The sequence below is a fragment of the Hippocampus zosterae genome, chromosome 21 (genome assembly GCF_025434085.1).
Source record: "Hippocampus zosterae strain Florida chromosome 21, ASM2543408v3, whole genome shotgun sequence".
Classification (NCBI taxonomy): domain Eukaryota; kingdom Metazoa; phylum Chordata; class Actinopteri; order Syngnathiformes; family Syngnathidae; genus Hippocampus; species Hippocampus zosterae.
The window spans coordinates 4948777-4973330 of record NC_067471.1 but is presented as its reverse complement, the minus strand read 5'-3'; the positions used below and the strand labels follow the sequence as shown (position 1 = coordinate 4973330).

The window sequence follows — 24554 nt, the reverse complement described above, 5'->3', positions numbered from 1 at the left end:
TTTGCTTTGAACAGGAAAAAAAGGGAACGGGGGGGCTTGTGTTTGCGCAAAACAGATTAATGCCCGCTGTGTCGCCCATTTTTGAGTGCTCATCATTCATACGAGCGTTACACAAGGTATTCAAATTGGTTTTGTTTTTAGAATTGCGGCGAAGCAAGAACAAGGAAGCGCTCATTTTGACAGACTCAAGCACAACAGAATGTCACCTCGGCAGACATCTAAATATACCCAGGGACGAAAATGGGAATACGCTACATTTTGTTTGTTTTTAAAAAAATTGCGTCAACTAATTTTGATGGGGAAAAAAAAAACACTGAAGCAAAATTATGATTTTTTTTTTTTCCAATCCTTGCCCGACGCAACCCCCAAAAATGAACTGCTGGGTATATTTAAACTGTTGCTCACCCAGAAGGGCATGAACACACTCTTAACCCATATAGCAAATAAATAAAGAGTAAATAAAATATTTTTAATTATTTTTCTGCTTCCAATGTTTTTCCTCTCTTCCTTACAACAGGGGTCCCCAACAGCCGGTCCGCGGGCCGGTACCGGTTCGCAGGACATTTGCTACCGGGCCGCACAGAAAGAACTTGCCTTAATACCATTATGTTTTGAAAGGTGCTTATAAATGAAATGTATTATTATTATTTATTTCGGAATTCGACAGATGTTTTATTTTGAAAAATTACCGGATTCTTCGTTACATCCGTCTGTGTCACGCTTGACGCACGTCAAGCCACGCTTCTCCGTCACGTGACCGATTACGCTAAAAAACAAAACGCCGGAGCTCGCAAAAAGAGTTAAAAAAAAAAAACACGGAGATCGCAAATGACGGCGGCCTTAAAAGTACGTTCGAGACAACTGGGTTAAATTTATGGCTGAATACTCTGAGATCGCTACAATAGCACTGTTGCTATTTCCGACATCCTACCAGTGTGAGGCGGGGTTTTCTGCAGCAAACAAAATTACAAAGTAGACTGGACATAAACCACACACTTGAGGTGTCATTGTCTCCTATTACCCCGAGATGGGACCGTCTAGTTGCAGAAAATCAGCCTCGGGGGTGTGGTGAGTCGTCATTTTCATGCACTTTGAATTATTATTAAATGGTCATTGCTATGGTCATTAAACATGACCATAGCAATCAGAGTGTCGCAGCCAGATTGGACGCTCCTTGTGTTTCTTCTTACATTTCGAAAAACACCACAGTTTTCATGCAGCTCACACCATATTATTTTGTTGTATTATTTCCGCCACACTTTAAATGCCGGTCCCTGAAAATAATGTCTGACATAAACCGGTCCGTGGGGCAAAAAAGGTTGGGGACCCCTGCCTTACAAGACAGCCAATAAATGCATCGCCGAGCCCAACGAGTATTCTCCTTCCTCTTATTTATTTGCGCGCTTTCAGAGGGCCGGCGTTAGAGCGACCCGTCGTCCTCCTTTTGTGCAGCAGATTCCCTGAGAAAACTAATGTCCCGTGATTTCCCTCAAGGAGCGGTAATGGCTAAAAGCCGCATTGATTCCTTGCCAGCCCTGCCAGTAATTGGGATGCGAGCTGCGCTGTGTTCCCATTGATTTCTCATGGTCGCCAGGTTATGCCGCTGGTGTAGGACAACAATGACTAAATAACAGCCCGGCCAATGATCTTAATGCCACAAGCCAAGCAAAGTTATTGATTTCATTACAGAATGCCTCCTAGGTTCTAGGCACATACATTTTTTTTTATTGATCACAACCGGTGTCCGCATTACTTTCAGGACTGTCACATGCAGTCGCCAATCAATGAAAGCCGAATTCTGTGACGACGGTGTACTGGTGTCGGAGGGGGGGCAATAAATTTGGTGGCATATAATCAGGATTTGGAAGGTGACCCCCGACTGATGGAATTGATAATCCCCCCCCCCTCCCTCACACTGCAACCTGTAGGTTAAACCATAAATATTGTGTGATTAACTTGTCCAATTGGGTTTCATTTGACCCCATTCACACACTGCTGGCGCAAGGGCAGTAAGACAATAAGAAATCAGATTAGCAGCCAAGCAAGCTCTGATAAGACTGTACTGATGATAGAGTTTTATTTTTTTTCATATGAGAAGTATATGAACAGAATAGATGGACTGACAGCTGAGTGACGGTTACAGTAATTTGGTTGATACTGTGCAATTCTCTTGTTGGAAGCTTATAAAGGAAGACTCAAATGTTTCCTTCTGAATCAAATGTGATGAATAAAAATACGTCTTGCCGGTGAATGTATCTTGTAAATGGATGCGGGGGGGGGGTTGTTTTCGCCTTATCGGTCTTGCAGTCGGCCTCTTCTCTCCAATTGGAACTGGTCTACTTAAGTATGCTCCTCCACCGGTTGGCACGGCTGTACTTAACATGATCAATATGTCTTCATTGACAGGCTATGCACCACAGTCCTTTAAAGTAGCTGTAATCAAACCTCTCCTTAAAAAATGTGACTCTTTCTCCAAAGGCTTTAATTGTAAACCGATCTTCCTTTTCTCCCAAGACTTTCGAGAAAGCATTGGCAAAATAAGTGGTGTAACTAAGTGTTCCAGAAACTCCCTTCGATGGGTTTAAATCCTACTTTTCAGCTCACTTACAGTTTGTAAATTTTGGAAATTAAGACTTGATATAAGATGCATGCAAAAGGCATGCACGGTGTACCGCAGGGGTCCGTGCTCGGTCCGGCACTATTCAGTCTGTATATGATTCGCTTAGGCAATATTATTGGGATAACTCTCCCATTTTTTTTCCTACCGTTGTCATACATCTTCATTTATTTGTGAAATCTGATGAAACCAGTTAGTTATTTAATCTTTGGGTGCCCCGTGACTAAATCCAAAATTTTTATAGGTTTAGATTTTACTGTAGATTCTCATCATCTCACAATGAGATAAATTCTACAGAAGTGAATCGGTCGAAAACATTCAATCCGTTGTTGCTCTTTGGTCGTGTTGACAAAGGTGTGCCACATTGTTCTGTTTGAGGACCACTTGACTTTACAAATAATCAGACTCGTTAAATTCAGGTGCACGTGTTCATGGATTCGAGATCCACGAGCGCCTTGCGGCGTTTTAACCCTTTCAGGGACAGCAATCACTACAGCGAGCGTGTGATCGGGTAACAGGTTATCAATATCGGTGCATGAAAGGGTTAACCTTGCATCAACATATCAGAAAATGCTTATGCTGTTCCATATTACGATGTCTGCCAGAAATCTTAATACATTGTGGCATGCTTTTATTTTTTTTTCTTCAAATAACTCTGCGGCATTTGCACCCATTTACGAGCTCCGGCTCCAATCGTTTGTGATTGACAGGATCTTAATCTCAGAAGATGAGTGCTATAACACACATCCAGTCGGTGGGTATATTTATAATAGTTTTCCCTGTTGGTGGTAGGCCGCCCCAGCGCTTGGGGTACTAAAACTACACAACTTTCCCCTCCCGATGTATCTTAATGAAGAAGCTCATTAAGGATCAGCAGTTGCACTCTGCTCTTAATGAGAGCCACACAGCTGCTCATTAGGCGCGGGCCTTTAGGCTTTGTCTTTTTTACTCACTTGCAAACGTGGCCCCCGAACCCTCATTACGTCCACCTTTTTAGCAAGCCATTGTTGAGGTGGGTGATCAAACTCGCTATCGCACATCTGGTAGCATATAAAAACCTTGTCATTGGCTGTTAAGGGCTGTTGTAACATACAGAATAGCGGTAAAAGGTCTGGACATGAATGACGTCCACTAAAGTGAAACACTATGCTGGCGTTTATCGACTGGGCAAAATGACATTATGAATAATATTGAACACAGATGGGTTGTCCTGACTACCTTAAGCCTTTCGTGCACCGTATAACCTGATAACAATTGTTGCTGCAATTTTCATGAATGACATGAAGCATAAGTCTGAGTTTAATGGAAACGTCTGGCGGAGATAGCTCCCGAAAAAGCGCGACAGAATAAAATATTTGTGTTGAGAAAACATCATGGTGCCACTCCCCAAAAAAAAACAACAAAAAAAACGTAATATAATTTCACCCATTTTGAATGTCACAAAATGAGTAGCCTTGAGAAATGGATTCAGAATCATAACGAAACAAGAAGTTTTGAAATTAAAAGTCTCCGATGTTTATTACCCTGACGACCGTGGGCACAGCTTGGACGTGATCAGGCTGATTTATTTTCAAACACAGCAGAATCGAAATCGGGTGTGGGTTAGAGGTCAATTAAAGTATTACGATTTTCACTTATGCAGCGCTTCATTACTGAGCCAAAAATTTGTAAGCATATTACCCCCCCATCCATCCATCCATCCATCCATCCATCCATCCATCATCTACTGCTTATCCGGGGCCGGGTCGCGGGGGCAACAGCTTTAGCAGGGAAGCCCAGACTTCCCTCTCCCTAGCTACTTCTTCCAGCTCTCCCCGGGGGATCCCGAGTCGTTCCCAGGCAAGCTGGGTGACATAGTCTCTCCAGCGTGTCCTGGGTCTTCCTCGGGGTCTCCTCCCGGTGGGACATGACCGGAACACCTCACCGGGGAGGCGCTCAGGAGGCATCCGAATCAGATGCCCAAGCCACCTCATCTGGCTCCTCTCGATGTGGAGGAGAAGCGGCTCGACTCTGAGCCCCTCCCGGATGACTGAGCTTCTCACCTTATCTCTAAGGGAGAGCCCGGACACCCTGTGGAGAAAACTCATTTCAGCCGCTTGTATCCGGCCCTTGTATTACCCCCCCCCCCAAAAAAAAAATATATATATATATATATATATATAATATGGTGTTTCCATAAAAGATGATGAAATACGGTTCAGGGTGATTCCATTTGAAAGTAGAACGATTTGATTCGGTTCAAGTCGCTGGCATTACGGTTCAATTTGATCGGGTTTTACGAATTTTGGTGTTACTTTGCAAACATGAATGATCTTGTGAGGACCGTAAATTTCCTTCAAAGACGTTTCTTCCCAAGAAAAGACGATTCAATATGTATCTTGATGTATTTCCAAAGGAGAGCGTTTGGATTCTTTTCGCTTCCTTGAAAATCATCGAAATGATTTTCCGGTTGAAACCGTTTTTTTGCTACACTTGGAAACTAAATATGTTTCAGGACTTTTCGCTCTCATTTTTTTTTTGAGACCGAAAAAGGCATCTTGAGTAAACTGAGCAATTACCTAATTGTGAAAGTTTTTTTTTTTTTTTTATGCCATGCTCGTTACCTCAACCGAAATTGGCAGACTAAAAGCAATGCACTCTGGGTGATCCAGCCAGGCAAGGATTTCGCACAGCGGGAGGGGCCGCACCGCCTCATTATGGCGCTATTTTAACAAAGCACTCGCTCTCCCCTCGCTAGAGTTGCATGGAACCGCCACTCAATATCCCATGCCTTTCCTTTCAGCCCTCACAAAGAGATATAAATCTTTCCGGGCAGGATAATTACCAAGATAATTTTATCCATAATGATTCTTGTCAGTCAGGGGTGATGATGAAATTGAAAAAAAAAAAATCTCCTCTGTGAAGTTTCCAGCCCAGATTTATCCCTAGATTTATGCAGGGGGGAAAGAAGAAAAGACGAACTAAAGTCTGAGAAACTTTAAGGTGTATAATGGGCTAACTCCATAAATCCCCCGCAGTGTAAGTGGAGTGTACGTTTCCCACCTGGCCTCGGGTGGGGCTTGCCTCAATTTGAAATAAGGGTTGCTATGAATGATTGACATCATAATGAACAGACTTTGTCCCTCCCCTATATATATATATATGTATGTATGTATATATATGTATGTATGTATATATATGTATGTATATATATGTATGTATGTATGTATATATGTATGTGTGTATATATGTGTATGTATGTATATATGTATGTGTGTATATATGTATATGTATGTATATATATGTATGTATGTATATATATGTATGTATGTATATATATGTATGTATGTATATATGTATATGTATGTATATATGTATATGTGTATATATATGTATGTATGTATGTATATATGTATGTGTGTATATATGTGTATGTATGTATATATGTATGTGTGTATATATGTATATGTATGTATATATATGTATGTATGTATATATATGTATGTATGTATATATATGTATGTATGTATATATGTATATGTATGTATATATGTATATGTATGTATATATATGTGTGTATATATGTATATGTATGTATATATATGTATGTATGTGTATATGTATGAATATATATGTATGTATGTGTATATGTACGAATATATATGTATGTATGTGTATATGTACGAATATATATGTATGTATGTGTATATGTACGTATATGTATATGTATGTGTATATGTACGTATATGTATACATGTATACGTATATAAGTATACACACATGTTGAGACCATACAAAACAGCGGTGAAAAAAAATTATGTAGTTTTGGGGCATATATATATATATATATATATATATATATATATATATATAAATGGATATAGATATTAGAATCCATTTTGATTCTACGTAATCCAACTCAATTTTAAAATCTCCCGTCCTTGAACTGTATCGTACCCGACAGGTACATATCGTCATGTCTTTTACTGCCGAGACGCGCACTCGGAGCATTTATTTCTTATTACGTATTTATAATTTGTTTCAGTTTGAAATGATTTTATTTTGTATAATGCGAACGCGCTGATGATAGAAGACGTTTTCAAAGTTTATACGGTTAATTATAAGGTTAATAAAGTAGTTGGGTTTTTTTTCCCTACCAAATATTTACTCTTAAGTCAAAAAGTAGCCCTCCAAATAATTACTTAAGTCGTTTTATTCGAACGTAACAATTGTCTTGGTTCGGGACAATTTTTGGCAACGAACCTGTCACTCTATCCCTAATCCGTGAATACGATTATCCACGGTGACATCAAGTGAACCCCATGTGCTCATGTTCGGGCTTCTGTCATTCAACTTGACATTTAATTTGCTGTTCACACACACGCTTGCAAAAACGCAGACATGTATTGCGGTTACATCTCAGCAATCCAGGACAGGCCTTTTAACAAAACGGCGCACTTGATCATCGCAGTGGAGTCGAAGAGAAAGCTGACGCCCTTGCGGTGGAGAAACTGCCTCGCTTTGATCTCGTTTTGAAATTCTTCCAACTTGTCTTGTTTTTTTTTCTTCATTTTTTTTTTTTTTAGGAGGGGAATAAAAAAAAAGGATAGTTAAATTATTTCTGAGATGCTGTTATGAGGCTCAGTGGCAAAGGTAAAGGCCTCCCGTGGATAAGAGGAGATAAAAGCTTCAAAAAAGAAAAAGAGTGCGGGGGGGTGGGGGTGGGACAGACACAAAAGACATCACTGGCTGGATGTTATAATATTTAGCATAAGCAGTGGCAAACATTTCTTCAAGGAATACACATCTTGTGCTTTCTTTTAAAAAATTAACGTGGCGGAACTGGGACCCTGTTACCCGTTGTATCACTCAACAAAGGCAACGGAACAATCACTTATGTCAAAGTTTGACAATGACAGAATTAGAGCAGGATTTTTTTTTTTCCAACAGCTCCCCCCCTGTCCCCCGACGGGGAACCTCGGCGCTCGCAACTCCGAAAAGTTTACTTTTCTTTGTCATTTGAAATTACGCTCATTTGCATTTTGAGGGGGGAGGGGAGGAGGAAAGGATAAAAATAATAAAATAAAATAAAAACAACGACGCCATCGAGAGGGACATGAAGAGACGCGCCTTTGAAATGGAACCTCGGAGTATTTGAACGGGACGAGCTGTCTTGGCGATCACCCCTGCGGGGGCTTCAACAAATACGGAATTCAGGAGATTGGGCAACTTCTCTATTAACACGATGTTCTGTCTCCCTCTGTTCCACTACTGAGAGAATCATTTGGAGCATTTCATAGTGTCCCAAATTCAGTCGCAGTACAGTACAATGAACAGGAGAAAAAATCAATTAAAAGTCGACACATCCCTGATTTTTGTGATGGGGGGTGGGGGGGTGGGGGAATTGAGACCAAGACAAATAATTTCTAAACTTTTCAAGGGTGGAAATAAGCAGGGGAGGAATAATGTGGTCGCGCAAGTGTGTGTGAAAAACGACTGACTGCAGTGTGTTTTGCACAAATTATTTTGATTACTTTTCTGCAGTGAAAGGGATTACTAAGCTTAATATTAATAAATATTAATAGCTCTCTCTATATATATGTATATTTATATTTGGGGGGAGGGGTAGAAATTATTTTGGTTTTATTACATTGATTTACAAAAGTGTGAGAAAGTCAATGTTTTTGCACTGTCGCGTGACTTGCACATTTTCTAAAACAGACTTATTTTGGGTTTTTTTTGCCATTTTTCTGAAAATGTGTTGGGGCCATTCTCGATTTTTGTAGTTGTGTTTCATGATGTTGTCTTGAAGGGCTGCTGTGTTTTCAAATAACTGTTTAAGTCGAAGTTTTATCTGATTTTTTATGTGCAGACCGTTTTAATTGAATCCCGGCGTGCACCTGGGTGACCCTCACACACCTGTTGACAATCAGACTCCCCAAGGTATAAAAGGAAGGCGGTTCCAACTGCTCCTGTTTGTTACGTGTCTTCGGGGAGTCAACACCATCAGTTGGCTCCCCAGATTTGTTTGTGGCTGAAATTTGTGTGTTTTGATGTGTCAAGAAAGTTTCTTATTGTTGTCATTTAACTATGTGGTTGTCTTACCCTTTTTTACGGTGCTGCGAAAATGTTTTTGTTAAGTGTCCACTTATTTAGATCGAATAAATGACAATGTTCTGAAAAAAAAAGTTTTGTGTGTGTGTGTGTGTGTTGGGGCGGGGGGTGGGGGGATGTTGGTGTAAACTGTGCTACATGCTAGTGTAGCTTTGAAAGTTCAATGTACAGAAAAACTTAAATATTATGTGTGTGGGGGCGGGCTGTTTGTGGGTGTGGCTGGGTTGGTGAGGTGGGTGGGCGGGGGGGCAGTGTTATTGTAAACTGTTATTGTAAACTTGTAAACTTTATAGTGTAATTTGCGTTTTTTACGTTTTTTTGGGGGGTTTTTTTTGGTTTCTTTTTGTTTTGTTTTTTTGTTTTTTAGTCGGCACATTGTTCATTTTTATTGATAATGTGAGAGTAAGCTAAAAACCATTCGGCGGTTACATGAACACGCTAACAATGAGTATCCTCAAAGTCAGTTGACTGATTAATAACATGCTCCACTAACAAAGGTGAATTTAGTTATGTACCTTTTTACTAGCATCAACACCAGAACAAGCTTAGCAACAACACTTTCATAAAATCACAATGGTAACGTTTAAAAAATGCTACAGACAGTCCACAACAAATACAAAGTGCGTGAATAATATTCGCGTCGGGTATTTTGGAGCTATAACGATGTATGGGGAGCTAGCTTTATGTGTGGTCTCTTATTTTGCGAGCTTGTAGGTTTAATGTTAGCGTCGTGCACCCGAGATGGTTAGCATCTTGGCATACATTGAATCGAGAAAATCTGGTCATTTCAAAATAATTAAAAAAAAATCGGAATGGTTGTTTTTGTTTTGTTTTTTCGTATATTTGTGGTGGTTGTGGAATGTAATTTTAAATGGTGTCTTCCAGGCACGGATATTACTTGTTAAGACTTTTGAGGCAAACTTTTCTAAACGGGGGAGAGACAAAAGTTTTGTTTTTTTTAAACCGTGCAGTTACAGTTCCCGTAAAAGTCGAATCAAATGTACATTCCCCAACTGTTCTCTCGTAACGCTCTTGCATCTAAAAAAGAATGAAAATCCCACCGCCGCATCGGCGCTTGAGCTCCACAACTTCCCTCGGTGCGTCAGTGAGAGAAGGAACATTTGGAAAGGCGAAGTAGGGAAATGAAAGGAAAATCAATGAGGGCGGATTTTCGTTTGAGCGGGCCAGTGTGAAAAATCCAGCCAAGCGTTTCACATGCCGCCGAGCCTGACGCTGACCTCCATACGGCGCGCAGATCAATGGACAGGACGGAGGCCACCGGGGTACTGATTGATTAATCAAAGCTAATGTTCTTTTGATCAGCACGGCCGCCCGATTAACTGGTGAAGGCGAGAGTAAAACAGCGTGTTTTATTTACTCATTCTGGGAATGTGATGTGTGATGACACTCGCCCGGTGTAGCCTTCAAACTGACCATCTCTCATCATGAAAGGGACTCGCACCGAGAGTTTACTTTATGGGTAGTCGTAGTTTGCGCGCTTCACAAAATCCGTTTCTTATGTATTGGTTATCTCCAATAGGTGTAACGTTCCTTGGGTAATTTTAATAAGTGACTTTAGTTCTTTGTCTTTTAAATTTCTGCGGCCGTTGTTTGGAAAGATGTTGTGCTTTTTGTTTGTGTGAAACGCAATGAGTTGCCTCATGTATGAAATATTTGTATTACCGTATTTTCCCGCTCTATAAGGTCCACCTGAAAGCATTCCATTTTTTCCAAAAACTAACAATCCGATAAGCCTTATATATGGCGTAACTATCTCTTTATAGTCCAGTTGGGTTGTTTCCCTGTTACTGTTCCTTTGCCATCTCGTGGTGATTATTAGCAGGAACCGATTTTAACGTAAAAGGGTTCTGCCCGACACTAATCGATTGCTTTGTCATTCGAATCTCCGTATTTGTCTTCTTATCCGTCTTATCCATATCCGTATTTGTGACCAGTTCTTACCGGCTGCCAAGAAATAAACCATATATTTTTATGGACTTTGTCGTGCTTCATGCTACATCCTGAGCTAGCTGCATATGGATCAATATTCCGATTTGTTGGACGTAGTATTTTATATGTTCTGCAAAGTGTGTTGTTACAGCTGCAGTGGTTGTGAAAGCTCTGTATAAATAAAGCTGTATTGTATTGTATTCCTTTTAACCTAGCTCCATCTAGTGGACATATAAGAGAATCGCAGCCACGATTGTAGCTTCTATTCTATGCGATATGAACAAGAAAAGAACCGTGCTTGTTGACAAAGGGGAAGGATAATAACCGCTAAGCATCAAAAAGTTTGGCTCCGTACGGTATACAAGTCGGGATTAACGTGTAAGTAGGTAGGCGGCTAGCTCAACGCTCTTCTACTTTGCAAGCCCAACTCGTTTCATTTTTAACGATCTCCTCGACTTCAGAGATTTTCACGTCTTCCTCTCCTCTTCCCACCTCAGTTTACGCGCGCAAACTTGACGCTCTTGAAATCGCGTCTCGTAATTTCGAAGGTGAGCGCTTCACTCTCCGTTTTGAAAGGCCCCTGGCTCCCTCACCGCCCTTGGGTTTCTTCAATGTCAGCGCTCACTTCAAACGCCTCCGAATGAGGTCTGAGGACTCCGTCGAGAGTTCCCATTGCAAACAATTATTCTGTCCGTGCTGCTCCGACAGAGATTCCTCTAGATTTATATTACCAGGCCACGATTCAAATTTCCATGTCTCTGCGGTACCGTGTGCTTCACAGAGATTCTGCCGTTGACCGGGCACTTGAGGTGAAGGTAGATGATTCCCTCAGGAGATATCCACAAGTTAGTAAGGGGTGAGATTTGAAGAAATGATTCACTGCGAAACCTCTCCCTCCAAACGTCGTATTCAGTAACACACTGCTCATATTACCACCACGGGGGAAGTATAATAGGTATAGCGAACATGGGGAACGATCGCAACTTCTCAGCAAGCTGCAGTAATATTGATCATGTTCGCAGAGGATAAAGAATATCCCCCCCGTTTACATTTAATCACTTGTTTAAAAGGGTATAGCGGCGGCATCAATGCTAGTTTCACTCGCCCATATATGATGTTTTGCATTGTGTGATAGCATCAAGCTAGTGGATTTATCCGAGACGGTTTAATTTTTTTTTTTTTAGAATTATTCACCATCGGCCAAACTGTTGCTTGTTGTAACATGAATTGGGTTTGCTTTTAACGTTTTGTTAGCTAGTCAAAGCAAAATAATCCCATTAAAAGCAAGATAAATAACTAAAACGAAAATTGAAAACAATCTCAAAGGAAATTTTAGAAAAAATGAAAATGCTTCACTGTATACAAAAAAAGTTACCTTCTACGACTAACTAAAACTAATTAGAGAAAAAATCATGTTTTTATCAATGATAAGCTTTCGGGTTGATTTTAGATTCATTCATTCATTCATTCATTCATCTTCCGAGCCGCTTGATCCTCACCAGGGTCGCGGGGGGTGCTGGAGCCTATCCCAGCTGTCTTCGGGCAGTAGGCGGGGGACACCCTGAATCGGTTGCCAGCCAATCGCAGGGCACACAGAAACGAACGACCATTCGCACTCACACCTCGGGACAATTTAGAGCGTCCAATCAGCCTGCCACGCATGTTTTTGGAATGTGGGAGAAACCGGAGCACCCGGAGAAAACCCACGCAGGCCCGGGGAGAACATGCGAACTCCACACAGGGAGGCCGGAGCTGGAATCGAACCGGTACTCTGCACTGTGAAGCCGACGTGCTAACCACTGGATTATTTTATTTTATTTAGATTTATTTTATTTTGGTATTTGCTGTACATCTTTTCAAGAAAAACGTCATGAGTCATTAAAGAATTCCATATTTAAAAAAAAAAACAAACTAATAAAAACGTCAACTAAAACTGAGCATTTTAAAAAAAAATAAAAATGGATAAAAACAAACCTTTTTTTTAAAAATCAAAATTAAACTATCACTAAAAAAACCTAAACTAATATCAACCTCCTTCGTCAAGGTCCAACTATTTTCCCCAAATTATTACAAAATCCAAACAAATCAAAGCACGGTTCCCAAGTGGTCTTTTTCACACGGACAGTTTTTGCCCAGCTCGAGACCAAGTTCCGAATCAGCGCAGAACTTTTTCCAACTTCATATTTCTGATCCAGCTCCTTCTTCCTTGCTTCTTCCTCTGGAGGTCCGACAACCCCTCTGGCCTAGGCACCTGGCTCCTTTCATAGTGTGTGGCTATATCATCCAAAATAGATAAGAAAGCCTCTCTGTTGCCACAGGAAAGCATTGCGAAAGCCTTTCCCCGCCCTCCGCCCCGAGCAGTGGATCTCAGCGAAGCCCCCCCCCCCCCCCCCCCCCCCGAACAAGCTCCAGTCCACAACTGGAACTTTAAAAGAAGCCAGAGTTGCAACAGCCCTCACCTCACCCGCGGTAGCCGCCCACGTTGAGGAGACACGCAAGCGGCAGCCATGTCCTGGAGGGAAAACGAATCTGAGTAAACATGGCTGAATAAATGAATGCGTCAACTTTTTTTCTGATTCTGAAATTTCCCCATTCTTGCTGGAGGACTCGGGTGAAGTTTTGAATGAGAGTCTGATATACTTTTTTTAAAGGGGGGGGGGGGGGTTTAGCCGAAATATATCATGAAATATTCATCCAATTTATATTCAATTCAATTACAATTTTAAAAATTGTAATTATGTTGAGGACCTTTTCTGACTTCCATTGATCGAAAATACTTGTTCGTATAGCTTCAAAATTTGATTTGGATATTGTGCTCGCTCGTAAAATAGAGAACAATCGTCGACTGGAATGGAAGAAATACTGGCGCCTGGATACCGCTAAGGAATTTTAGCATTAAATACAGATGTATTGTATTCATTCCCAAAGACGTATTTATGCGTCTTTTCAGACTCCACACACTCAATCCCAGGCAGTTATTAATATTCATTCATCTTCCGAGCCGCTTGATCCTCACTAGGGTCGCGGGGGGTGCTGGAGCCTATCCCAGCTGTCTTCGGGCAGTAGGCGGGGGACACCCTGAATCGGTTGCCAGCCAATTGCAGGGCACACAGAGACGAACAACCATTCGCACTCACACTCACACCTAGGGACAATTTAGAGTGTTCAATCAGCCTGCCATGCATGTTTTTGGAATGTGGGAGGAAACCGGAGCACCCGGAGAAAACCCACGCAGGCCCGGGGAGAACATGCAAACTCCACACAGGGAGGCCGGAGCTGGAATCGAACCCGGTACCTCTGCACTGGGAAGCCGACGTGCTAACCACTGGCCTACCGGGCCGCCAGTTATTAATATTTTTTCCCCATTTTTTTTTAAGACATAGGTTTAAAAATTTGCATTGCCCAAAATATATGTCCTCTTTCATTTACTTTACTCTAAAACTATACATAAGTTCACGGTTCAAGGCGCTTGTCAATCTTTGGCACATAACCTGACGCTGCATTCACTGACCCTGGCAAACCGATCAATGAGTGATCTTTTTAATTAATGATTCACAACCAGGCCGATGATAAAACATAATTCGACCTGCATACCTTTTGGAATGTGCGACGACGCGAAGCGGCGCGGCTTCATCGGAATCGATGCTGATCAACTTTTCTAATTGCGAGCCAGCCTCAGACAGGTGAGGCCGGAGCGGGTTTTGATCTCTCAAACATGTATTCCATCTCTTCTTCCCGCCACGAGGGAACACGCGAGCAAGGTCAGCGCTCAAAGGCAGCGTCGGCACCCAGGGAAATGAGCTCGTGCCAGCCTCCACTTTTGCGGGATCAGCGCGGCATCAGAAGGATCGCGCTGACACTAGTGAAGTCCCCCGGTACCAACCTATCACAACTTGTTTCTGGCACCGAGGTAACCAAAGACCTGCTCTAATTGTATCATTAATATCGTTGCCGTCCAGGGCCAATTATTCTGGCTTGAATTTCACCTGCCGCAACCTTGAATCGGCTTCCGTGCTGACGTTTGAGCACAAACAGGCTGGAAGTCATGAAGGTTCTTTTTTTTGTTGTTGTTTTTGTGATCAAAGCAAAGTGCAACTAATGCCCATCTAGGAAACTGTGTTGGATCGTAAGGTACATACCGTTATTACATGCTCACATTTGTTTCAAAAAATAAAAATAAAAGGGTGAGACTGCACCGCAACCCAAAAAGGCCATCCAACTTGACCCTTACCTGCCGACACCCATGTCACTCACCAGACCAGCCCTCAAGAGCAAGTCGCACTCACTCAGTCACCGATCCAAACGTAACCAAATTTGAATCCAAGTCGGAAGCTGCCACCAACACTCGCCCGGCAGCAAAGTCATAATGACGGTAAAAACGCACAAAAGATCTTTTTTTTCTCCCAAATCAATTTCCTTCACTAATTAACACATCTTATCCCAATGTGTGTCCGAGGAGTTAACAGTCCGTCGACCATCTTTTATTCACGGCACGTCTGGCGCTGTCGAAAGTGATCAATAATGCAATGTGTCGAGTCTATGATGTTAAATGAATCATCTCAACCAATCCGTTAGACGCGCGTTTGTGCCGTCTTGTAAACCCCGAAGGAGGTTGTAAACATTCCGACGCCCGTGATGTTATCGCATCGACGGACTGACGGCGTTTTCTACAACCGCGACGTAGAACTTGTTGACGAGAAGACGCACAGTGACAATGTATGTTTTTTTATTTTCTACCCTTAAAATGACAAAATGCAAAGTTGAATCAAGATCTTTTTTTGGGGGGGTTGGGGTATTTTATTAGATAATTTGTTGACTTGAGTTGTATGAGGACTTGCTATTCAGGGCAAATTGGGTCAAAATGAAACTCCTCAATTGACGTCAACCGACTCCTTGAGATCACGATGCCAACTTTTATTTTTATTTTTTTTGGTACCGATGATTTCTTATTTACTATTTGACAGTTACGTCATGAGCTAAATTTCACGTTATCAATATTAGGTTAAAAAATGGTAATGTGAAAAAATATATTTCAATAATAGTTCATTGTCATTTGTTATAACTTGATTTAACTCAGTCGATGCCAAGGACGGGGTTTTTTTGTTTCATTTAAAGTCCAGGCATTCAATCACGGTTTTTTTTTTTTTTTAGGGGGTCGTAGGGTAAAGAATCTGAAAACGGCTGTACTGAATTAATAACATTAAATATGCACATTTTAAATTCTGTCAGGTTTTTTTTTGCGATGAACTAATGAATGAGTTGCTTTGTCATAGATGAAGCTTCATCAAAAAGTTTTTTTTAATTGTTTACATTTCGAATGATTTTTCCGTTTTTTTTCCTTTGTTACTTATCTCATGTTTCAAATTTTATGACTGATGATCGACATTTTTCGTAATTATTTGATACAAAAATAAATGCATTTGCTTTATCTGACCAACGTGTGTTCTTCCAATTTTTACAATACAGTATCCTTCTCTTACGGTGCCCATGACGTCCAACAGCAAGCCAGCACCCAGGGTTATAAAAAAAATATATTTTTTTTCTCTTAAAACATGTACATTCATTCTTCATCCGCCGCAAACAGCGTGACAAATCCAAAGTGCCGTTCATAATGGATAGTGGGGCCATTACTGACGGCGTGGGCCGCTCGCCCATTTTTTCTTCATCATAAACTACGTGTGGGATGCCGGGGCCTGGGAAAGTGTCGTTTTTCACTGCTGCTGGAGGCTAAAGAAACACTGATGAATTAAACAAGGGGAAAACAATCCATCTGAGCAAGACGATTTGTCAGGCGTGAGGGACTTGATCACCGCTGGCCTGCCGGGTGTTCATCCAAACCGACCTCTTGGTGGGTGGTTGGGGGGGTAGGGGGGGAGTTGTGTGTGTGTGGGGGGGGGGGGGGGGGGGGGGGTGCGGGGGTTGCAATGCAAACAAACCAGCCCGATGCCAAATGACACACAGGTCCCAACGCTATTAAAGTTACATTGGCAAGAAGTTCGCATTCCGAAGGTTCTGGGCAGATTCCACTGACACGGCAACAGAAGCGAGGCTGAAATTTGATTGGACGAACATCCACCTCGACTAGAAACGGGCGTCAATGGGACGGGTTGTCAGCCAATTGCAGAATCTGATTATCTGTGATTTTTATTTTTATTTTTTATTATTAGACAAGGCTACGCCCGGACTAAAGGAAGCGCCGCAGCCTCACTTCAACATAGTTCCACCTTTTTGCATGGATATGATAAAAGGTGCTGAAGATTTTTTCTCACTCGTCTGAGTAGCCATCGATTGAACTGTTCAGTGCATTGGAGTTCTGTAATATATTTTCCCTTGCCGGAAGCCTTATTTTTTTTTTTTTTTTGATGACGTGAGAGCACCAACATGGATGATTCGGCATAGCCCTCACGTCCACGTATCGGGCTGCGATGCGAAAGAGGATGTTTGAAGGCTCGAAACCCATGAACAAAACCATTAAATTGAAACTAATGAAGCGAAACGGGGTGGCTGATTTGTGTGGGGGGGAACCGTTAGCGTGCGTGTGTGTGTATATGTGTGTGTGATGGGGATCTGAGTAGATGGCCTAGGGAATCAATCAAGTGGGTTCCAGCCTCCACGCCTCCATCTTATCAAGTGGCAGCGCGCTGACCGATGGTTCAGATTTGAGATGATCTACATGCCTTTATGTAAGTGCGGCTAATCCATCAAGAGGCGAGCCGCACAAGCTCACTCCATCATTGCCGCCGAGTCCACACCTCACACTGAGCTTTTGGAGTGTTGTTGTTGGGGTTTTTTTTTTTCTTTTTTAAGTCGTTGTTGTTGTATATCTGTGGCGGTTGGGGGATGATGGTGGAGAAGCAAAAAGGGGAAAACAATTTAAAAGTTGTCAGTTTGCATCATTTATTTCCATCAGAGATGGCGTCATTCGGTCTCCATAAATCACGCGGCCAGCTCGGCACAGACCTGAGTGAGGATAAGCGGTAAGGACAAAAAAAAAAAAAAGGTTAGATGGATGCATCTAAGGGAGTTTAAAAACATTCAATAAGTAATTTGAAAATAAACAGTCCGCTTCAGTATTGGGAAAATGAACTTGAATAGCGTCTTGGTCAAGGAACAAGAAATGCACACGCGTTGAACTTTTGTTTTTTTTTAAAGTGAAAGACAACTGAACGAAGCTATTAAAAAGTTTGAGCTACAATTTGATGGGCAGATTTATTTTGTCCGAGGACAGCGGTGACTAGAGTGGACAGCTTTTCAGATGAGCAGGTGACAGGGTGCGTGAAAGATTTAAATGAAAAAAAAATCACAAAGCTAACTTTTGAGACTCAATTTGATCGATCATTCAATTCAGTGATTTATTTATTTTTTGCATACCACAAGAGGGAGCTAGCGTACGCCAGTTTGAGAATTATTTTTTATTTCTTCACTGCCGAGTTTCTTGAGCTCACCACAAACAGACCTCACGTAGCCATGGCCTCATTCCCAGCCCCTTTCCCTCCTCGCGAAGAAGCCAAACGGCTCCCTGGAGTTTATCCTCCCCATCGAATCCTGCGTTTTTCTCCCAAACCCTCCCGTAATTAATTCACTCATTTCTTTCCTTCAAGGTCAAGTCATCTGATAGCTTGATTTAAAAAATTAAACGGAGAGGGGGGAAAAAAAGCAAGAAACAATGAGAAAAAAGTTACTTTTTTTTTTTTAATTTGGCCTTCAAATGATTCCTTAGTTTTGTGAGCTGTTCAATCAGATCTTTTCAACTCACTTAACCATCTTCAATTATCATGCAACAAAGTTTGATTGGAGGCGCGCAAGTGCTTCAGAGAGGCCTGGGGGCGTGGCTTTTGGAACATCCCCAGAGAGAGCTTCAGGCCATTGGAAGCTCATGGTAGGCGGCATATTGTCCCGTGACGTGATGATAAATCTGCAAAAGCGACAACACGTTTAGTCTGACTATCATTCCAATAGTTTAAGTGACTTCTCATTGGCGGTCATCCTGGCGCCCACCTGTCTCTCGATGTCAGCCAACAGGCTGCTGGCTCCTAAGCGAAAGAGGTGAGGAGTCAGCCAGTCATTGCCCAGCTCCTCTTTGATCAGAAGAAGCCACACCAAAGATTCTTTGGCGGTTCGGATGCCCCCCGCTGGCTTGAAGCCCACCTGAGAGCACCACGTGAGAGAAGCGCAGTCTAATTAGACTGCGAGGGAAGTGGAAACGAGCTGTATGAAATTTGGAGCTCCCCCGCTTGGGCTCCCTCTATAGGTGACAAACTGTATTGCGCTTAAATACAACTGAACTGTACTTTGGGTTCAAATCAAATTTGCATAAAAAAATGCAGTTTTCATCGTAGACGTCAGTGATTCTTTTACAGACCACTTGAGGGAGCCAGCATACTACAAGTGGTACTCATACCACACTTTTTCGAATCGCTTATGTGACTTGATTTGAATTGGGCCGCTTTTTGTACTCATATTGTGAAAATATGATAGTACTATTGGAGCAGAGTTTTATGACTTCAAAACTTTTTTTTTTAAGGCTGTACTTGTCATATCTGAGTCAAGTGTGACAATTTAATGACACTTCACCTTGTGGCCCGTACGTAGGAAGTAGTCGCGGATGGCCCTCACCATCACGATAGCGACAGGGTAGGTGGCATTGACTGATTCCTTTCCAGTGGACGTCTTGATGAAGTCGGAACCTGGCGGGTTCAAGAATAAATCGTAGAGTTGAATGTTTTTCTTAAAAGGAACAAATCAAGGATTTGATTGAATTAGCCCGTGGTGGCTTTTAGCGTCATTCATTTGCAGTCTGGACGATGATATCAAAATTGTTGTGTGTAAAAAAAATAAAAAATATCGCAGATATTTGATCTTTTGAAATACATATTTCAGGAAAATATATCTACTTTTTGTTCTGTTCTATTCTTATTTAATGTCAGTACCAAATGTTGGACGCGTTGCAGGAAGGTGCAAAAGTGGACTCTTGATACTCTGGTGGGACAAGAACAGATGTTGCCGCTGATGGCTAACCGAGGGCAGCTGTACTCTCATCAATAAAATCCTTCATCCCCCCCCCCCTCCCTTCACAGCCAATTATCAGCGTTCCCGATAAAAATAGAAGATGAAATGACACTCTTTTAATAGATGATCCACAAACTATAGAGTGATAATCAGCCCTTCTGTCTCCCTGGTATATAATGACTGTTCATTACGGAACAGAACAAGATGAACATTTTCCAGTTCATTAAAGACCTGTGCTATGTATTTTTCCAGTCAGGTCTTTTTTTTTTTTTTTTACTACCCTGTCCCCAACCCCCACCACCACGCGCTTCTCTCAAAGTGGCATAATCCTTAAAATTCGTCATGGGGTGTCTTAATTACCAGATAATGGATAACGGTTATTAAATACGGGTGGCGGTAATGAAGCTCCATTCATTTGCGTGCGAAGGGAGGGGGATACTGGCGGAGGGAAAATAGCCCGCGTCAAGAGATTAATAGGTGAAATTATCATTCAATTTCAGGAATCTCATACGCAATTCATAGGAACAAGCGGAGATTAAGAAGGGAGAGTGGAGACCGAAAAAAAAAAAGCAATGCATTATAATGATGATCTCCATCACAGCCCCCTGACAATTTGGTGCCCGTAATCGGCTTATTGCGTGACGGCGAAGAAAGCATCTGGCAGGCATGGGCTGTACGTTTTTCAGCATCATCGGGGCAACAACTGAGTGAAGTGAGTTTGCTCGACACTCCAGAATGGGGGGAAAAAAATAATAATAATGCTGATTACAGTGAAACTCCTCTACAATAAAATCCTGTTTGAGAGAAGAAATTTTTCACAACAGGGGACTTTTCACTGTAGCAAATTTGATCTCAGACGTAAACACGAACACACAAAAAACGTATATGTGTACTTTTTATTTTACCCATTTTAGCAATCAAACGGTCGTGCTGCGTCTAAAACTAACAGCAAATACTTCCTGTACTACTGCGCATGTGTAAACCAGTGTGGTGGTTGCTATTGCCATTTCCGAACAAAGCAGCAGAGGTCGCTGTGGCATGCTGAGGTTGGATTAGACTTTTGCGGAAGGCTTGTTTTCGTTGTATTGAATCTTGTTGCGAGGCAAGAGCAGAGATAAAGATTTCGTATAACGGATCAGGGGGACTTTTCGTCGTAGGGGGAGCAGAAAAGTGGGAATGGCTTTCATGCGTGAAAAAATTTCACACTAGTGGGTATTTTTGCCCATGTAGGTTTCGTTGTAGAGGAGTTTCACTGTATTTCGATTGCTCAACTTTACATTCCTTGAAACAACAACCGGACTATAAACGGAGTAACAATCGTCAAGCAATCGCCGTGACAAAACGAATCGACAATTCAAACGTGCAAAAAGTCACGCCGTTGAAAACAACAGAACACATTCTTGTTTTTGCGTGAAACCAACCGGCCATCATGGCGACCAAACTGGCCTTGTAGACGTTGGTGAAGGTGCCCAGCTCGCCGATGGCCAGGATGGTCTTCATGTGAGCATCGCCGCAGGCCTCTCGGAACTGACAGATCTCGTCATACATGGCTGTGGAAGTCAAAAAAATAAAATAAAAGAAATAAATGCATTGGTGGTTCTAGCATGTGGGAGCTTTTATTTATTTACTGATGTTTTTATTGATTTATTTATTTTTGGATGGTTTCTCTACCTTCCCACTGCCCCGTGAGAGCGAGCGTCCTGTTGATGACAATGTCGATCTCCGTCGCGCCGTCCGCCACGGCCATGCGAACTTCCGTCAGCCGCGTCTCCAGTGGGGTCTGACCTGCCGGGAAACCGGTCGCCACTGGAAGAGGACATTTTGATTCCAGAGCACAAAATTCACAGCTCATTCCGTCATATTTTCCTCTTCCATATTTTTGATCCTGTTTTAAATTTATCGACTGAAAATAATTGCAATGCATTTTTTTTCTAATTTATTTTAAATATAAAGCTTTTGTCGACTCACCCGATGCAACGGGAAGATTGGAGTTGGCGGCTTTTAGCGATTTGACCGCATCGGCCACGCGTGACGGATTCACGCACACAGCGCCGGTGGTCACTCCTTCGGGCACAAAAGACAAGAGGCTGCTGAGAATGATTTCAAATGGTCTGCGGGCTCCCCTTTTTTTTTTTCGAATGGTCTGTGTCTCCCCTTGCAGGTTGTAAATAGAACTACTGGAGGGGTGCCATAGATGTTCGACAGAAAAAAAGCCCAAGCAGACCTTTATCATGCATGTCCATTTTCTTGAGGTGCTCATACTGGACGGGCTGAATGGCCTTCATGCACAGCCGGTGGACGTTGGACGGCGTATCGTCTCCGGCCAGAGTCGTCAGGTCGATACATGTGATGGCCTTCAAAAGCCAGGCAGCCTGCAAAAGAGTCCAAATGGATTAACGACGGTTCTATTAGTATTACCCTCAAGTACCACTTCCAAAAATATTTTGTTCTCCAAATCTGCATTATTTTTTTCACCTTTCAAGGTAAATATTGTACCTGCCACTGTTTCTTGGGGAGCTTCAATCCTTGGATGTACTGAGCTCTTCTCAGTACAGCTTGGGTGTTCACTTTCACTTTGGAGACCCACTCCAGATCTGAAGCACAATGGGATAGGAAAAAAAAATTAAAAAGCATGTATCAGGGTTTTTTTTCCCAGCTCGGACTGACACAGGCAAACTTACAGATGTCTTATCAATTAAGTGAGAATTTTTCCAAGTAATGCGGCAGAAAAATAAGTTAAATACAGGCAAATACAGTGTCGTTGTTGTTTTGTAACTTTGTGTTGCAAGCGAAACTTATTTCAAAATATTAGGCCACCATCAGTCGCCATGGTTACCTTGCAGCGAAGGTACACTTGTCTGCTCATATTTTCTGTTTTTCATGCGAATATTTTTCAAACATTTTAACAACTACTGGTCTGAGGCAAGTGACTGAGGTGATGTCTATCAATTTAAAGCAGGAAATCATAGAAAAACATAAGAGAGAGTTACAAAAAAAATTGAGGTCAGGACACGACTGTACCGTAGAAAAGTGTTTTGGGACCGCTGATTAAGTGTTAATGGTCCATTTTGAGCCGGGAAATCCCCCGCAGGCAATCAACGTATGCATTCATGTAAAAATGTCACCGTTTGCTTTTCGCCTTTTGCAGAAAAATAAAATAAAATTGACGCCTTTGTCCCAGAAAGGAAGCAGGGAGATCACGAGTTGTTAATTAAATAGTCACAAGATAACTTGCAAACAAAAGGTCCGTTTTATTATGCCACAGTAGTTTGCACAACTCCTTCCCTGCGTTTTCCAGGTCGTTTACCTCTAAAGTGTTACTTATTCAGCAAATAGAAAGGCAGAAAAGCGATCTGCTTCGCACACGATTCGAATGACGATCAGACATTAACGCTGCGAAGAGCTGTGATTTTAGCTTTACTTGGCACTCACCGAGTTGGGTCCCCGGGTTTCTCGCAGACATAACCACAAATATATATTTTGAAGCGCAGATATTCAGATTTCCAAGTGCCCAGCGAAGCAGTCTGTCATCACTTCCTGTTGCCAGAGTTTAACGGAAGTAGAACGCCTTCGGAGTAAAATATCGAACCGTGGCGCAAATCGAAATTACTGTTCATTCAATTTTGCCCCCCCCCCTCCCTCGACATCAATTCTGGACTCCAAACTACATATATAACGGCGAAATTCCTGCTTAATAGTGTCGTAATTGAAAAGGCAGGAAGTGGAACCCTTTCGTAGTAAAATGCAAGGATAATCTCAAACGTGTGTGGTGAGTTTCACTTGTAATGCCCCATTTTGGCCTACTAGAGGGAGCTGTCGACTAGAGTATGAATACGTCACTTTGCTTCCAGGCAATGTGGCCCGCGGAAGCAAATATTATTATTATTATTATTAATAATAATACATTTTATTTATAAGCGCCTTTCAAGACACCCAAGGACACTTTACAATAACAAAAAACACAAAACAATACGTGTTGAGCAGCGGCAGCCAAAACGCCCCAGCTTCACTTGCACTTTTCTCGCTAATATTTCATCATTGTTAATTGTATTTCCTTTTAAAAAAAACGTTAATACATTGCAAGATTTTTTTGTTTCCAATCCCATTTTAATACAAACGTATAACTACGATGTGGTCCGTCACAAAAAAAGAGTTTGAAACCCCCGTTGCAGTCACCCCGTACCCTGATTCATTTGGCGATCCGTTCAAGTTGGGGCGCTCCCCGTGACCCGGAACGGCAAAAATGGTGTCCAAAATGGGAGGAATGGAGGAAAAACAAACTTCAATCCAAGTTTTCGAAAGAAGGAAAAGGGCTGGCAATGTTCCTCGATGACTCGACTTCGATGGAAGTGACGGCGCGCTGACTCAGTGAGGAAAGGAAGCGAGAAGATGTGAGTCAGTGTTGAGTCAGTCCGTCATCGCTTTAAGAGCTCTTGTATTTTAAAAACATGCAATTAAAAAAATGAGTTCAACTGCAATTTCATGTCATGTCGCCAGGTAATATTTAAAAAAGCAAAACTGGCGAAAATGCTGACATGCTAACAGCCGGTATGTTAACACGAACCATTGACCGATAACGTGAATATCAAAAAACAATGTGGAACTACAACAGATTGGTGCTAAAAGATTGACACGTGGAATGGTAATTGTGGCTTTAAAAATGCTAACGTGCTGTGATTTGGTAGACCATATTTCACAGTCAAGGAGACTGACTGGTAAATTGATCCAGGCTAGGAAACTTTCCATCATCATTCGCCACTTTTCGTGTGGTGTCACAAAGAATAGTAGCAAAAGTCTACCGACTTTAGTAAAAAACAGTTGTGGTCAATGCCTCTTCCCAAACAAGCCTATGTGGTCGTTTCCTTATGGTAAAACCAGTTTATTA

General features: G+C 41.9%; 1 protein-coding gene and 2 long non-coding RNA genes across 4 annotated transcripts in view; 1 reads left to right on the top strand and 2 right to left on the bottom strand.

Annotated features, from left to right (window-relative positions):
* The window catches only part of LOC127594220 (uncharacterized), a 116505-nt gene that overhangs the window by 38042 nt on the left and 53909 nt on the right, over positions 1 to 24554 (bottom strand). The gene's annotated exons all lie outside the window — the stretch shown is intronic.
* LOC127594239 (uncharacterized) overlaps positions 1 to 24554 on the top strand; it is a 179711-nt gene that overhangs the window by 106744 nt on the left and 48413 nt on the right. The window contains exon 1 of one of the 2 annotated variants that reach the window (XR_007960644.1): positions 4339 to 4361. The exons of the other annotated variant lie outside the window; for it this stretch is intronic. This is a non-coding gene — a long non-coding RNA (uncharacterized LOC127594239). Of the gene's footprint in view, positions 1 to 4338; positions 4362 to 24554 lie in introns of those variants that run through there. 2 annotated transcript variants of the gene reach the window in all.
* dera (deoxyribose-phosphate aldolase (putative)) lies at positions 18447 to 23243 on the bottom strand. Its single transcript, XM_052056214.1, has 9 exons — positions 23102 to 23243; positions 22166 to 22263; positions 21894 to 22041; positions 21638 to 21733; positions 21341 to 21475; positions 21091 to 21219; positions 19235 to 19347; positions 18659 to 18808; positions 18447 to 18575 (listed from the first exon to the last, which is right to left on the bottom strand). Exons 1-9 carry the CDS (start codon positions 23130 to 23132, stop codon positions 18519 to 18521), a joined length of 957 nt encoding a protein of 318 aa, XP_051912174.1. The 5' UTR covers positions 23133 to 23243; the 3' UTR covers positions 18447 to 18518.